Genomic DNA, 16352 nt, shown 5'->3' with positions numbered 1-16352 from the left:
GGCACAGGGAGATCAGCTATGTGGTTTATGACCACCTAGAGGGGTGGGATAGGGAGGGTGGGAGGGAGGGAGATGCAAGAGGGAAGAGATGTGGGAATATATGTATATGTATAACTGATTCACTTTGTTACAAAGCAGAAACTAACACACCATTGTAAAGCAATTATACTCCAATAAAGATGTTTAAAAAAAAAAAAAGACTGAATGAAGAGCAACTGCTTTATCTCACTAAGTACCTAATTCCATTAGGAGATCCCCTGGCATACGTTAATCATACAAGACAGAACTTGTTTAGGGACCACACAGCTGTCTATGCAGGAAACTGAGCTCATAAATCAAAGCTCTGTCCCCAGAAGAAATACTGTTTACCTTCACCAACTCCTTCCCTTCCCCCCTTTCCAGGTCATTCACCCTGACAGGCTGGGTAGCATGGGTCATTCACATAAAAACATGAATGTCTTTCATCTTAAGTGAGGCCTACACTGACTTGAAGCTGCTCTAGTATATCCTATAAACCACAACTTTGGAAATAAGGAAATGAAGCTGCCTCAGGTCTCACTGTGGTTACTACAATTGCTTACCAGGCACAAGTATCCAAAAATAAGCAACAGCCTGATTACCTGATTGCTAGGTGAAACCATAATACAAAGTACCTTATGCCTCTGCTCCCTAATCTGTCAAACACATTCATTTTCATTAAGGAACACAGAGAAGGGAAGGAAATCTAGAGGATTTCACTGGCCATTCATGGAATAGAAAACTGACTTCTTGAAGCCCTTTAAGAATAAAGCAATGGGTGCCATGAACTATTTTTAATAAGGTTCTTAAAAGATGTGGTCAGATATGATACTTTGTATCAAAAAAGTCTTTAAAATGTTCATATCTGTTAATACATCATCCCTCTCCCACACTGGAGATACACACAAAGATTTGTATAAAAGTGTGTTTGTTGCAGCATTATTTATAGTAAGAAAAAAAAAGCAGGAACACAAATATTCAACAGAAGAGTGGCTAAATAAATTGTATATTCATGTGTCTGACTGACATGCCACCATTAAAAAACCATTGGGGTCTTCGCTGGTGGCACAGTGGTTAAGAATCCGCCTGCCAATGCAGGGGGACATGGGTTCAAGCCCTGGCCTGGGAAGATCCCCCATGGTGCGGAGCACTAAGCCCGTGCGCCACAATTACTCAGCCTGCGAGCCACAACTACTGAGCCCACGTGCCACAACTACTGAAGCCCACGCGCCTAGAGCCCACGCTCCGCAACAAGAGAAGCCACCGCGATGAGAAGCCCGTGCACCGTAACGAAGAGTAGCCCCCGTTCGCTGCAACTAGAGAAAGCCCACATGCAGCAACAAACTCAACACAGCCAAAAAAATAATAAACAAATTAATTTAAAAAAAAACCACTGAGGAAGAATATTCAATGACATGGGAGAATGCTCATGATATAGTCAGTGAAAAAGACAATTACAAAACATTATACATAGTATGAGCTTCGTTTTGTGAAAATATGTATGTATGCAAGAGAAAAAAAGACTGAGAGGATATACATTAAGATAGTGGGGCTTCCCTGGTGGCGCAGTGGTTGAGAGTCCACCTGCTGATGCAGGGGACACGGGTTCGTGCCCCAGTCCGGGAGGATCCCACATGCCGCGGAGCGGCTGGGCCTTTGAGCCATGGCCGCTGAGCCTGCGCGTCCGGAGCCTGTGCTCTGCAGCGGGAGAGGCCACGGCAGTGAGAGGCCTACATACCGCAAAAAAAAAAAAAAAAAAAAAAAAGATAGTGGCCACCTCTTCTTTATTTTCAAAATTGGAAGTAATCAACAGCTTATTTTTAACATTTTAGTTATCATTTTATGATTGGGAGAAAAGTTATTTCAAAATAGGAAGCTGTTAATTTGCTTTCCATGGCTTTTCAACATTCACTGTTACTCTTAGATTTGCCCATGTCACAGGCCAGTTTCAGAAATAATCTGAAAGCCTTAGGGAAAACCCAACTCTTTTACTTCCTAAACTTTTTAGGTCACTCCAAGGAAGGCGAACTTAATTTTCTGAAGTAGAAGACACCTCAGTTCCTAAATCTACATCAACTACCTGTACTTCCCATTCATCAGTTCCTATCAAAGCAATAGTTTGTCTAAATCTAGATTCTAGAGCTGCAGTTTATGGCCCGCCCTGGCTCCCTGTAAAAGAAGAGAGCAGGCATCGCTCTGACATCAGCTATACACATGTTACAGGGGATGGTGCTGGGAGGTCCAGATTCTAAACTGGCTGGTCTGTGAAATCTACAAATAACCACTGTCCATGTCCCCTGTTTCGGTGTATTTTATGCTCCAAGAACACGGCAGAAAAACACCTTGGTGTGGAGTAAGTCACCTGCCTTAGACACAGGAGGCCTCTATACCGTATGGTTTGAGGAACACCAGAGACCCAAACTACCCTTCTTACCATAATGCTGTCCCCTCTCCTTCTAAGTGGTCTGAAGACCTCACGGTCAGGTGTGAGGATGCAACAAAAAAGGTGGCAGTCTTTGACTCTGGAGGGGCACTGTCAACAGGTGCATGTTTTCCAGGAGCACACGGAACTCAAGGACAGGAGAAGGCAAAAAGTTCCCATTAATACATGGCAGTTCAGTTCATGGGAATTACCAGATCGCCCCTAACTACAAGTCCTTCCTGCAGGAGTCCAGTTTTTGACTGGTGGGGTCAGTGGGGGATGGAACAAAATACAAGAGAAACAGGAAGGGTCAGGTGCAGAGGTTACAGACTGGTGAGCCAATCCGGCCCATGAACATGTTTGTTTCACTCTCCTCCACATGATGCAAAAATAAATGTTGTGGAACGGTGAGATTTCACATAAAGACACCTATTTTGGCATCTCCTCTGAATATCAGAAGATTTAGCAACACTGGGCCTGCAACCCCACAGCAACACCTGGCTGGGCCGTCTGGAAGGGCATGTGCTTCCCAACTCCCACGTGCCGGGTGCAGTACTGAGTACGAACGATGCCAGCCCCAGCCCCCTGCTCACGCCTGTGCCCTGCCTCGCTCCTGTACATGCCGGAGTCCGCAACACCCTCTCTAGAGCCAGGGGGACAGTAAGGGCAGTGGTCCTTTCCGGTTCAATATACTGTTTCGGTTTCAAATCTGTTACAACACTCTATCAAGAAAGGTGAAACGTACCTTACGAGAGAGAGGAGTTGTCATTCTTTCCATAAAAAAGAAACTAAAACTTGCTTTAATTCTGAGAGTCCCAGCTGACTAGAAAAGAGGTCTAAGAGATCCCAGAGAGGTTTGCACAGACTGAAGTATACCCACACTGGCGGTCAAAGTACTCAAATAGCCAGTCTCTAAATGGTAGTGTGAGTAACATTTAAAGAATACAGTGCCTTTTCCTTGGAGTTCCGCCCCTCCAGGGAATCCACCCCTAATTCCCTTAGCTGGAAACCTCAGTTCGTTATGTGCCAGCAGGGGTACTGACTCAGAATTTAACACAACATTTTATAGTAGTTCCTTCTGAATTCTAGGGAGGAAACTTTCTAGCTGGCTAATCAGAAATCCCTGTTTTAGAATAAACTCTCAGTACTCAACATAAAAATGTTTCTAATGTGGATTCCCCCCACCAAATAATTTGTGTTATTTCATAATTTATCCATACAACATAGATAATGATCTTTTTTGATCACCTGGATATGCAGACTAAGTAAACTGCTGGCTTAAATTCATTAATGCCTAGCTTCTAAAGTGCTGCTTGGTTTTCAAGTCACAAAATAGGCCTGCTTAAGTATAAAATTATCATGCTTCTATTACCACATTTATATCCCAGAATATTATAGTTTTAAATCACTGCAATGGTTAAAATAAATTCAAACTATATTATGAATTAATATAATAAACAAAGCTAACCAAATAAAACCTACAGGTACCTTAAATATTATGAGCATGGCAGAAAATGAAAATAAATCAGGTCCAACAATGTATATCTGCTCAGAAACAATGCTAGACTAATATAAATGAAAAACATGTTTCCACAGAGACACTGAACTTACTAATAAATATAAATATGGCTGTACTACGTTTCTTTTCACTTAATAATTTCCAAAGAATTTATTTTCACTTAATAACTTCCAAAATATTTAGTAGCAGCTATATCCAACATATTTAATCTAATTCTTTCTGAAATGTCATGTCTTTTTACTAAATTTACCTCTCAGCTAGAAATGATACTGTTACAAGTAAATGGTCAAATGCACCTGTGGAAGCGGAAAGGCCTACTTTGGCAGCCACCACTCACAAGGAGAGTGTCAGGCAAGTCACTGTACAGCACAGGTTGTCAATGCAGGTGACAGGGAGCACACGTAGGGAAAGCAGCCAGGGTAAAGCCCCAAAGCCCAGTCACTGTCTCCCAAGGTCATACTTTCTTCCACAAACTATTCCTGACACACAGCAAAATGTATTCAAATGCAAAAGAAAACAAACAAAGATACCATTTTCTGTTTGGCACCAGAGATGACATACAAGCAGTCAACGCATTTTCTAACCAGGGGGATTTCCTTGGAGGGAAGTTTGGAAACATGGAATCTAAGCTCTCTCTCCAGCTACCACAAAGAAAAAGAGAATGGCTAGAGCTAAGGGGGAAGAGAGAAGGCAAGACCCACCAGGAAAGATGAATAAGACAAGGCAAACTGAGATTTCCTCCGAGTTCTTGGCTGACATGTGGCTTGTGCCTAGATTCCTTGGCCCTGAGGACCAACCAACCCACTGGCAGAGCAAATGGCTTTTTCAAAAGTCCCTTGGAGGAGTTTTCTCCCCTTGCCCTTGTAGCTTCCAGAAATTCTTAAACCTCCTCACAGCCTGGAAAAAAGTCCTGACAGAGTACTTAATTTTAAAACTTTCTGGGAAATACCAAGGAAAAGGGCTTAGAGTGGAGAAAGTCCTATTCTTTAGAAATAAAATCAGTTAACAACTTACTCAAGAACAACAAATAGTTTGACACTGGATGGCAGGTCCTTGGCCTGGTCTAATGTAATATTTAGGTTTTCCACCTTCAAAAGCCTTTGAGTTGCACTGCACTGCATCTTTCCTCCCCCTGCCCCCATCTAGTATTTTCCCTGCACAAAGGTAATATTCATTCAACAAGTATTTACTGAGCATCTACCCTGTGGCAATCACTGTGTACTGTGGCAGACAAGAAAAAAGGAGGTCCCTGCCCTCGTCGAGCTTACATTCTTTTATGGGCATAATAAGCCCGTGTAAAAATTCAAAGTATGTAGAAATAGACAATGTAGAAAGTAAACATCTCCTATAATCAGCTACAATTGACCATTTGGTGTATACTATTTCAAATAATTTTCTGTGTATATAAGAATCATACCTAACCATATTTTGTTAATGGTTCATACCATATGATCTGTTTTGCTATTTCCGCCCCTTTAACAATCAATATTGGGGTGTTTCCATTACCTTCTTTTAAGATGAGTTTCCACCTTTCAAGAGACTCCTTTGTAACCTTCCCCACTTAAACTACTGTGATTTCCCACGTAGGACTCTTTAGGGACTTGGGAGAGGGCTGGAAAGGTCTATAAAAGGCCACCTCCCCCTGGAGTACCTGTCTCAGGGAATGCTCGTGGGCTCTTCCTCTGGAATTGACTGCTCTGTCTTGTTTCTTTCCCATAGTCAGGTCTCAACTTTGGATTCTACCCCCGCTTTGTGCCTACAATCTCTAAGATGACAAAACAGGGGCTTCTTGGATTATCTTTACTTTGCTCTTTTGCACAGCTATTCACACCAAAATCATACTGAACCCACTGATTATTAAAAATCAGTATCTAAAAATATGGCCATTTGCTTTCAATGGATACATAATTTTTAATTGTGTGTAGACACCTTAAAATGTGGGAAATGAAAAATAGGAAGTAGTGTAAACTGTCTATTGTTTTTCCCCCAACAGCAAGACCACACTAAGTAGCCTTCTATAAGGCAGAGGTTACATGACAATCTCAAATGTTGGTGTCTGGAGACAAGATTAAATGCAGAAGTACAAAGACTGAGAACTGCTAGCCAAACCACCTGAGCAATCTGTGGCATCAGCAAATCCTGTCAAAGAAGAAAGTTGGCTGTTGTTAGCTTTTGCTGTCTTCGTCCCCCTTAAGAAAAACATAAAATCATAAAACATAAACACAAGGTTTATATGGGCTAGAAAGTGGAATGAAGACCAGTGACATTTTGCTCACCTACCAGCTTAACCTAGAAAGAGTTGAGTCACAAATATTCATATCACAGCTACTAAAAACACAATCAGTATACTCACGGATGGATCAGAACACTATTTATAAAGTATGTTGTCATTAATCTATATGATCCCAAAATACTTCCCTAAGACCCAGATCTAGTCATGTAAGTTAGCTCCTGGGTAGGAGCGTAAGTTAAACACTCCTCCGTGTCAGTGAACGAGTTAAAATGTCTTAAAGTGCTTCTCTATCCCTCCTCTCCTCCTCCCTCCCCTCTGAGTCAGGGCTATCACACTTGCTTAGTGATTACTGGAAAAGCCCTGATACACGTTTTTCTCCTCTTCTCCCAAGGCTCTCAAGTCTCCAAATAAGCAGAACTGTATGAACAAACCACCTTATAAGCAGTAACACTTTGGTGCGCTTAAAATAACCAAACGAATTCAGACAGGGAAAAAGAGTGACTTTTCAATATATGAAAACATATCCCAGATTCCCACTTTCCCCTGAAGAAAACGCACCCCCACCTTCACCCTCAGAACTTACCACTTTGGCCACGCCCACACCCCCGGCACCTCAGGCCTTCAAAGCAGTCACTGGTGGCCTTTCCTCAGGGTAAGTTGATGGTTACATCCCCAATCCTAAATTTTCCAATTCAAGGCTCTTCGCTCTGCTGCTGTCAAGCTAGGCCTACCCCAGATTTATTCCTAAAGGGCAAATTTCCTGCTGGGTGGCTCTAGGCTATCTGAACCAGACTAACTCCCACGTAGCACTAATCAGAACCGAATTCTCAGAGACCCTGTAAGCTTTCAAGGGTACGAGTGGATGGCCCCCTTCTGTTCAGAAATAAGTACACCCCTGTGTCTTTGGCAAGAGCAAGAATTTTTAAAACACTTAAAAGAGCATATCTCTAGAAAAATGTAAAATTAAATGAATTCTAAGCATTTCTTCTGTAGATTTTAGCCACGAGAGCATAAAATTTGGCTCTGGCGTCAATCCTTACATCAGCTTTAGCTGTGTGTGCATTTAAAACAAAAACACAAAATGTTTTTAAAAAACAGAAAAATAAAGCAGGTTGATAAAACTTTTTTTTTAAGCAGCATGGTATAACAGCAAAGGCAGAAGTCAAGAAATTTCGGTTCCGGTCCTGGTAACTACCACTCTAGCTAGGTTACTTGGACTAGCCATTTACTGTGGTAAGGCTGGTAACTACCACTCTAGCTAGGTTACTTGGACTAGCCATTTACTGTGGTAAGGCTTGTTTACTTTTCTGCTAAAAAGACAGGGTTGGGGAGGCTGGTCTAACTGTCTCTTAGAACTCTTGCAGTTCCAAAAAAAAACACCCATCATTCTAAATTCTACTCAGTTTTGTCAAATGCATCTCTACTAGGCAAACTGTGGATACTTTTCCTTCATGACTCTTCACACCAAACATTCAACTATGTTAAAGAGTTGATATCTTATTAAGAATAAGCACTAGAAACAAGAAAGGTTAATCTTCTGTCTTGAACACAAAAAACAAAGAAAGAAAAGGCGGGATGGAAATAAACCAAGAAGAGACTTTTGCTTCCACATTTCTACAGAATATGGATCACTTTACATTTTGTACTCAGTTTTAAATTCTCTCCCTTAACCAGGAAATTGAAACAAGTAACAAACCCCAACAAGAAACCCCACAGTCTTGGGCTGTATTTGAGAGGGAGCTTTGTGCCAAGTACAAACAAAAGTGTTGGCTCTTCTGCTTGTAGGCCCTGAAACTACAGGAAGGCAGCTCAGGTGTCGCACCCTGACCTGCCGGATCTTAGAGTGACCACTGAATGATCACACAGACCTGCCATGGAATATTCCACATCAAGTGAAAACCAGTGTTAGGCTAAATTGGGAAAATGATTTCAATATAATTTAGGTGAAAAAAGCAGGACACAAAAACTACACAAACACAGCGAACAAACTTATGGATACCAATGGGGGAAGGAGGGGGTGGGATGAATTGGGAGATTGGGATTGACATATATACACTACTATGTATAAAAAAGACAACTAATGAGAACCTACTGTACAGCACAGGGAACTCTACTCAATGCTCTGTGATGACCTAAATAGGAAGGCAATCTAAAAGAGGGGATATATGTATACATATAACTGATTCACTTTGCTGTACAGCAGAAACTAACACAACACTGTAAAGCAACTATACTCCAATACAAATTAATTTAAAAAACCCTACACAAACACTATGGCCCCAACTATATAAATTTAGTTGATGAAATACAACAAAAATTTAACAGTGATTTGTGTCATATATTTCCTCCTTTTTCCACCTAAATTTTCTATAATTTTTTCACACTTAAAATACTTTAAAATTGACCACTGAAGAAAAAAATTGAGCAAACGTCACCCTCATTTACAGGATTCCTTTCTAACCCAGCACTTACTTAAAATAACTGATCTTCCTTATTGCTTTTTTGTTTCTGTCTAGCAGTTTTTTCCATGTCAGAATTAAAAATATTTTTCGCTACCAATATTATAAGTCTGTTTCTAAATAACTTGGGTAAAGAATTCAGAAATCAAGCTGGCAGAAATTGGGTCATTTTGTAAGATATGTATTTCTCAAACCAAAAGAGGACTTTGGAGTGGCTTTAGCAAGTTCCCAAACTTTTCCTGGGAAGGAGCCTACAGGCAACACTTACTGCCAAGTTCCCCACCTTCCCCTACCTTAGTGGATCTATCAGCATACTTTTTTTTTTTTAACATCTTTATTGGAGTATAATTGCTTTACAATGGTGTGTTAGCTTCTGCTTTATAACAAAGTGAATCAGTTATACATATACGTATGTTCCCATATCTCTTCCCTCTTGCGTCTCCCTCCTTCCCACCCTCCCTATCCCACCCCTCTAGGTGGTCACAAAGCACCGAGCTGATGTCCCTGTGCTATGCAGCTGCTTCCCACTAGCTATCTATTTTATGTTTGGTAGTGTATATATGTCCATGCCACTCTCTCACTTTGTCACAGCTTACCCTTCCCCCTCCCCATATCTTCAAGTCCATTCTCTAGTAGGTCTACGTCTTTATTCCCGTCTTACCCCTAGGTTCTTCATGACCTTTTTTTTTTTTTCTTAGATTCCATATATATATGTTAGCGTATGGTATTTGTTTTTTTCTTTCTGACTTACTTCACTCTGTATGACAGACTCTAGGTCCATCCACCTCACTACAAATAACTCAATTTCGTTTCCTTTTATGGCTGAGTAATATTCCAAAACTACAAATAGAATTACCATATGACCCAGCAATCCCACTACTGGGCATATACCCTGAGAAAACCATAATTCAAAAAGAGTCATGTACCAAAATGTTCATTGCAGCTCTATTTACAATAGCCAGGAGATGGAAGCAATCTAAGTGTCCATCAACAGATGAATGGATAAAGAAGATGTGGCACATATATCAGCATACTTTTTCTGTTACGGGCTAGGAGTGAACATCTTTGGCTTTGCAGGCCATAGAGTCTCTGTCGCAGTTACTCAACTGTGCCACAGTAAAGCAGCCAAAGACACTATGTAAATGAATGGGCGTGGCTATGTCCCAATAAAACTTTTTTTTACAAAAACAGGCAGTGGGCCAAGTTTGGCCTGTGTGCAGTGGTCTGCCTGCCTGTGGTGTACAGCACACTAGAGAACATCCTTGGAGCTTGGAGAGACGGTGAAAAGACCTGAAGGACTGCTTGCTCCTTCACAGGGAACAACCATCGAACTTCATTTTGACAGCCACACCGATCTCCAAGAATTCTTTGAAGGTGGTGTACTAATGAACATTCCCCCCAAAATCAATGAATTGGTTCCTCAAATACAGTAGTTTTCAACCATGATACTGAGACAGACATAGCTATGTAGAATGTGCTGCAATTAATTTACTATTAATAATACAGCTCTGGTTTTCAAACGATTTTTAGAAAAAGCTTCATAAAAGGGATGATCAGTCTTATCCTTATAGCCAGCCTGGAACTATACACAGCCTTGGGTGTACCTGCAGGAGCAAAGGACTCCTGTACGTACTGTCAACCCATGTACGTTTGCATCAGAAGCAGCCTTAGAGACCACAGAGCCCAGCCCTTTCCATCTGAAGATAACAAATCCACTCTATGACTAACAGCTCAAACATGTCAGGTTTGGATCCGTTACAGTCTTATTAATATTCATCAAAACATACATGAAAAAAAAAAAAAAAAACATACATGAAGTCAAGGAAGAAGAAACAGGAGATAGCCAAGAAGGGCGAGGGACAGTGTGATAATTCGCTAGGATAGATATCCTTTTCCTTTTATAAACTTTCATTGTTGTTCATCATAGAAAAACTTGAAAATGCATGAAAGAGAGAAGAAAAATTAAAAGCCCCCATACTATCATGGAGCAATTAACTATTGTTATCATTTTGGTTCCTTTCCCTTCAAATCCTTTCTCTGTGTATATCAGAAAAACAAAATGTTTTTAATAAGATTGATTTCTACTTTCTTCATGAAATATTATGTCATAAGCACTTCCCTATATTATTTAATATGGCTCAAAAATATGATTTTGTAATTTCTGTATTAAAAATCTATGGAATAGATGGACCATAATTATTTAAATTTCTCCCCTATTGTTGGATATTTATATCATCTCTTTATTTTTTATAATATTATATTAAAAGTTGAAAATAATCCTATGGAAGCTGATAAAACTATTTAAATCTAACATTTTATATTTAGGTATTTGACAGCAGGTATTGCCTATAGCAGAGTAATATTCTGGGGCCCTTCAGATCAAGGCACATCAGAGGACACATCAGTGACCACAGGAAGAGGTATATACCCCAGGAGCAGGCACAGGAGCACTGGACCCACGACTGGGCCATCTGAGACATTGAAATTCTTTACTAAAGGCAGATCAGGTAGTAGAGTCAACCAACATGGCAAGTGGGGCCCAAGTGAGGTGGTATCACAAGACAGCCTTGACTGCTCTCTCTCTGCAACACCCCACAGAGGAAAACTGTTTTGACTGGACTGCTATTATTAAAATTGTGTAGGAGAAAGGATGTTAAAAAGATGGTGGCAGATGTTTCATTTATAGCATATAGTAAATTTGTGGGATATTCCCTTTGACATAGAAGGTCAACTAATTGGTCTTTCTCCCATGGGCAAATGGAAGAGAGTTCTCTGCTGAGTGTTTTCTCTGCAGGGTATGATGGGGCAGAATGTCAAATCAAAACAGATGTGGATGCCAGCCTGGCATCAGCAACACCATGTATGCTTCCAGAAGTGGCAGAGGGCTCTGAAACCTCTAGCGACTTCAGCAGTAGAACCCACATACATTTCCCTTCATCTAGCTGCCAATAAGAAAACTAAAACAAATTAATAATCTAATTCATAACACTAGAAAAACCTTCCCTCATAAATTGTCTGTTCTGAAGCAAGCCAAAGGAAGAGGAATAAAGATAACTTAGTGGAGGGAAGGAGTTACAAGTGCCCTCTTGAGTTATGTATTTTTAAAAAGCTCCTCGAAATAATGACATTTACAGCAACATGGATGGACCTAGAGATTATTATACTAAGTGAAGTAAGCCAGAGAAAGACAAATACCGTATGGTATCACTTATATGTGGAATCGAAAATATGATACAAATGAACTTATTTACAAAACAGAAAGAGACACACGGACATAGAAAACAAACTTATGGTTACCAAAGGGGAAAGGGGTTGGGGAGGGATAAATTAGGAGTTTAGGATTAGTAGATACAAACTACTATATATAAAATAAACAACAAGGTCCTACTGTATAGCACAGGGGACTACATTCAATATCCTGTAATAATCCATAATGGATAAGAATATGAAAAAGAATATAGATATATATGTATAACTAAATCACTTTGCTGTACACCAAAAAGTAACACAACACTGTAAATCAACTATACTTCAATTTTAAAAAATAAGGAGAAAAAAATTAAAAAGCTCCAATTCAGATCTCAGTTTGCCAATGGAAAGATATGAAGTAAAATGCACATATGTGTATTTTATTAAATACATAAAATACAGCAAAATTAAGTCTGAGCCAGTCAAGGTAATACAACGTTACTCTTTAACTGAAAGATGGGGAAAGGAACATTTCTGATTAAAATCCATGTCTAACACTGTGCAGTCGGCCCTTGAACAACATGGGGGTCAATCCCAGTATAATTTACAGTTGGCCCTCCATATCCATGGTTCTTCCACATCCGCAAATTCAACCAACCAAGGACTATGTAGTGCTGTAGTATTTACTATTGAAAAATAAACACATATAAGTGGTCCCATGCAGTTCAAACCCGTGTTGTTCAAGGATCAACTGTATTTACCTATGGAATTTTTAGAAAGAGATTATTTTTCAAACCTAACTTTCCCAGAATTATTTGGGGGATAATTCATATTTTAAGTGGACAATCAAGAACAAGTCCAAAGTGGTAAAGGACAACTTTCTCCACCCCCACCCTCATTTTTCTATCTATCTGACAAAGATTTGCACGAACAGGACACACACTCTTCTTTTTGTGTCTATGCCACAAGAACTTTGGATATGCAAACAGAAGAGGTCAAGGACTAAAGATATGCCTCTCAAAACCATGAGAAGAATCAAGTTACATGTAAATTTGTCAAATGTGGAAAGTAATCACTGTCACCACTCACTCAGAACACTGGAAAGGGCTGGAGCCAATGCTTCTGGACAACGGCACAGGTGACCAACAAACCCATGTGAAATAAACACTGAATGTCAAACACCACAAAGTTAGTTGTCACAGTATCTGATCACAAACAACTCCTACAGGCATACTTGGAAGTGTGTTTTTCAAGACCTAAGTCAAGTTTATGGAAAGCGTTGGTAAGGTCACAGCACACACACTTACCTTACCAGTGCATCTGGTTTGCTTAGCTGGTTATTAGGAATACAGTTTTCCATTAAGTCCTTGTGTGCACTTGGGCTCTTGCTAGGGCATTTCTGCTTCTTCTCGTTTTTACTAGACGAGGAAGGAATGCTCCCATTTGTGGCGCTGTGACTTCGAGGTGAGGAGTTCACAACTCCACTGGCATTTTTGTAGTTTTTTGAGGAAGCAGTGCATGAGTCCTCTTTCAAGAGATTTTCTGTACTTCCCACGAGATCATTATTTAATCTTTTACTATTGATATGGTTTTCCATATACTCAATTTCTTGTATTTTAGAGTCTACAGGTTGTAGAATATTGTTGTTATTTATTCCAAGGTTGTGTTTTTTGGCATCTTTGTCTTTTTCTTTCCCTTTTTCTCGGTATTCTATCTCTGGCAAAGTTGTGGAGAGTTTTTTATTGGCTGGGATACCTCCGTTGTGGTGTATGAGGATTGAGGAATCCATATCAGGTAATCCTTTGGCTGCTACAATACCAAAAACAAACCAACAAGCAAAGAAAACCCACACTGGAATATTTAGTTGTAAAAAAAACACAATGGATTGATTCAATACACTGCATCATCTACACTTAGAAACTCACTACCTTAAGCTGCAAACTCATTCAGAAGCAATAACCGCACCACTTATGCTAACTTCAAGAAGCAAATCCAAATAAATTTGAGAAGCTGCACATTTAGAAAATCGCCATCATTTATAAACACCAAGCCATTAAAGTTTTGGCCTTGAAAGTAATATGAGGATTTTACAATTAAGTCATACTTCACTTATCAGTCAAATCAAACTTGTCTATCACGGGGGTGATAGGACACAGGCACATCATACTCTTAAAAGGTCACATTTTAAAAGATGCTTAGATTAAACAAACTTAATAATTTTACTGCAAAGAAAGAGATTAAATGAAACAAAAAGGTGTGATGTTAGGATACAGGGCATCTATCCTCTGCCGGACTTTATCATTAAAGTAATAAGAAGTCTATTATCATTTACTAGGCCACTTACAAAGAATTTTCTGTATCAGGTCTACATATTCCAACTTGTCAAAGTCTACTTGAAGAGATAATTTTGCACCACACCAGATAATAAGATTTTGTCATGTATCAACTAAAAACATGACCCTCTCAAACCAAAGAAAACTGGTATTGCTATCAATTCATCTGTTGAATTGGTTATATATTCATGAGAGAGGTTGTATTAGAAAAAGGTCAGTCTGAGATCCATGTTGCATTATACAAACCATTTAAAGTGAGACCTAGCCATCTTTGCTCTATTCAGAAGAATTTTGACTTATAAAACAATTCTATATGTTTACATCTCTATCTTCCTTACACTTTGGTTCTTGGTTTGCTTCAATTACAAATGCACATAGTTATATACACTATTTTGTTACTGAGAATAAATATTTTAAAATATTTATAACAAATAAAATATTAAAATAGAAAATAAGCTATAAAAATGAAATATATAAAAATAATAAAATAAACGTATTTAAAAGCACATGGCCTTCAGACACTAGGTAGAAAACATCACGCACATTCTGTATTTCATGACCAAACAAAGCAACAGCCCTGAAGAGGCACACCAGAAGACAGGAAAACCCTTGGTAATTTTCCAGAGCCCTAGCAACTTTTCCGAAAAAAAAAAAAAAAAAACTGACAGACAAAATAATGCCTAACCTATTGAGTCAATAGCTTTAGAGTAAAGACCTACCTTCCTCAGCCTCTTTTTCTTGCTTTTGTAGCATTTGTTGCTCTGCGGGGAGGGCTTGTTGAAGAAGCTGCATGTAAAATTCATTCTCTTTCTGCACTTCCTTCTGCTTCCTCAACCGCATTTTGTAGCTTACATAACTTTTGAAGCCAAAGCCCAAAGTCACCACAGGGTACCCAATACTAGAAAGAAGACAATCCCGCCAGTAATTGTAAGTTAAAAACAAACAGCATGTGCATCAAGTACATGAGGACACCTATGACTGAAATTAAGAAATTCTAGATGATGATGATAGTTGAGCATTCAGTAAACACACACGTATTGTGTAATGCATGCTGTGGAAATCAGAGGCAGCTGGCACGTAGAACAAACCCCCAGGGAACAGCAGGACTGCTGGACCATAAGAGGCTGCCCATCAGACTTTGGCATTCTTCAAATGAACTCAAGGAGTTACCGCAGGGACTGTTGGATACAGTGGCTAATGTCTTTGATTAACATTGAACTGCCTTATGCATGATTAGAACTTAGGCATCTGTATGCTTTTAAGAACTAACAGGGTAGAGATTTTATGAGTGGTCATAAGTGAACATTACAAGTGTTAAAAAAATCAAAAGGACATCATTTGGTTTTTAATACTAGAAGGCAGGGTCAAATTCAGGTCACTAATCTTCTTGCTGCCTGAGGGGTACGGTCACCAGTTATTCCTGGAAAATTAGTTCATACATAAACACTCTATCAAACATAAATTCAAGAATCATTTAACTAAGTATCTGATGTTATCAGTGCCAACAACTGGTTTGCACCAACAAATTAAACCACCTGTACTTACAACCCTAATCTCTGGGATAAAAAGTTGAAATATTTTCATTCAACTCATCAGTCTGTCTAATATCATTTCAAAGTCTCTGAAAACACTGTTGAAACTCATATTAAGCTTCATTAACATGAAAACAACAATTATAATTAGTCTAAACGTGATCACACCACAAATTTAAAGTGACAAGTTTTACTGACCAGGTTTATTTAATTCACTTGTTTGTGAAAAGACTTTAAACATACTGGAAACTATTTTTTTGTTGTTGATTCCTATTTGTTTTGGTTTCTGCCATAAATATTAGCAAAAATTGGTGTATTTAAAAGAAATATACATTACGTGGTTATTTCCGCAATAGATAGAAACAAGAATCAAGCTCATTTTAAAACATGTTTCATGGTTTAAGGTTAAAAATAATATTCCTTAAAAAATTATTAATAATATTCTCTTACTTTTGTAAATAGGCAAAGGAAATTGTAAGTTCATTTAAGCTCCATGAAATAGCCATATATTTCACTAAGACTTTTTGGAATCATTATCTGATTACAATAAAAATAGATAACATATATCAGACACCTATGTGCTTGGCATTAAGTTAAACACTTTACATATATCACCTTATTTCATCTTTCCCATGACACCCCATGAG

At 39.0% G+C, this 16352-nt stretch overlaps 1 protein-coding gene across 2 annotated transcripts in view; it reads right to left on the bottom strand.

Moving 5' to 3' along the window:
- MACO1 (macoilin 1) overlaps positions 1 to 16352 on the bottom strand; it is a 60630-nt gene that overhangs the window by 22431 nt on the left and 21847 nt on the right. The window contains exons 5-6 of one of the 2 annotated variants that reach the window (XM_065877331.1): positions 14893 to 15071; positions 13148 to 13649 (exon numbers count right to left, since the gene is read on the bottom strand). The exons of the other annotated variant lie outside the window; for it this stretch is intronic. Of the exons in view, the coding sequence (XP_065733403.1) occupies positions 13148 to 13649; positions 14893 to 15071 (681 nt within the window). The remainder of the gene's footprint in view (positions 1 to 13147; positions 13650 to 14892; positions 15072 to 16352) is intronic. 2 annotated transcript variants of the gene reach the window in all.

Source organism: Phocoena phocoena, chromosome 1 (assembly GCF_963924675.1).
Source record: "Phocoena phocoena chromosome 1, mPhoPho1.1, whole genome shotgun sequence".
Taxonomy (NCBI): domain Eukaryota; kingdom Metazoa; phylum Chordata; class Mammalia; order Artiodactyla; family Phocoenidae; genus Phocoena; species Phocoena phocoena.
The sequence above is the reverse complement of the archived record's forward strand: the minus strand, read 5'-3'. Positions and strand labels throughout refer to the sequence as shown.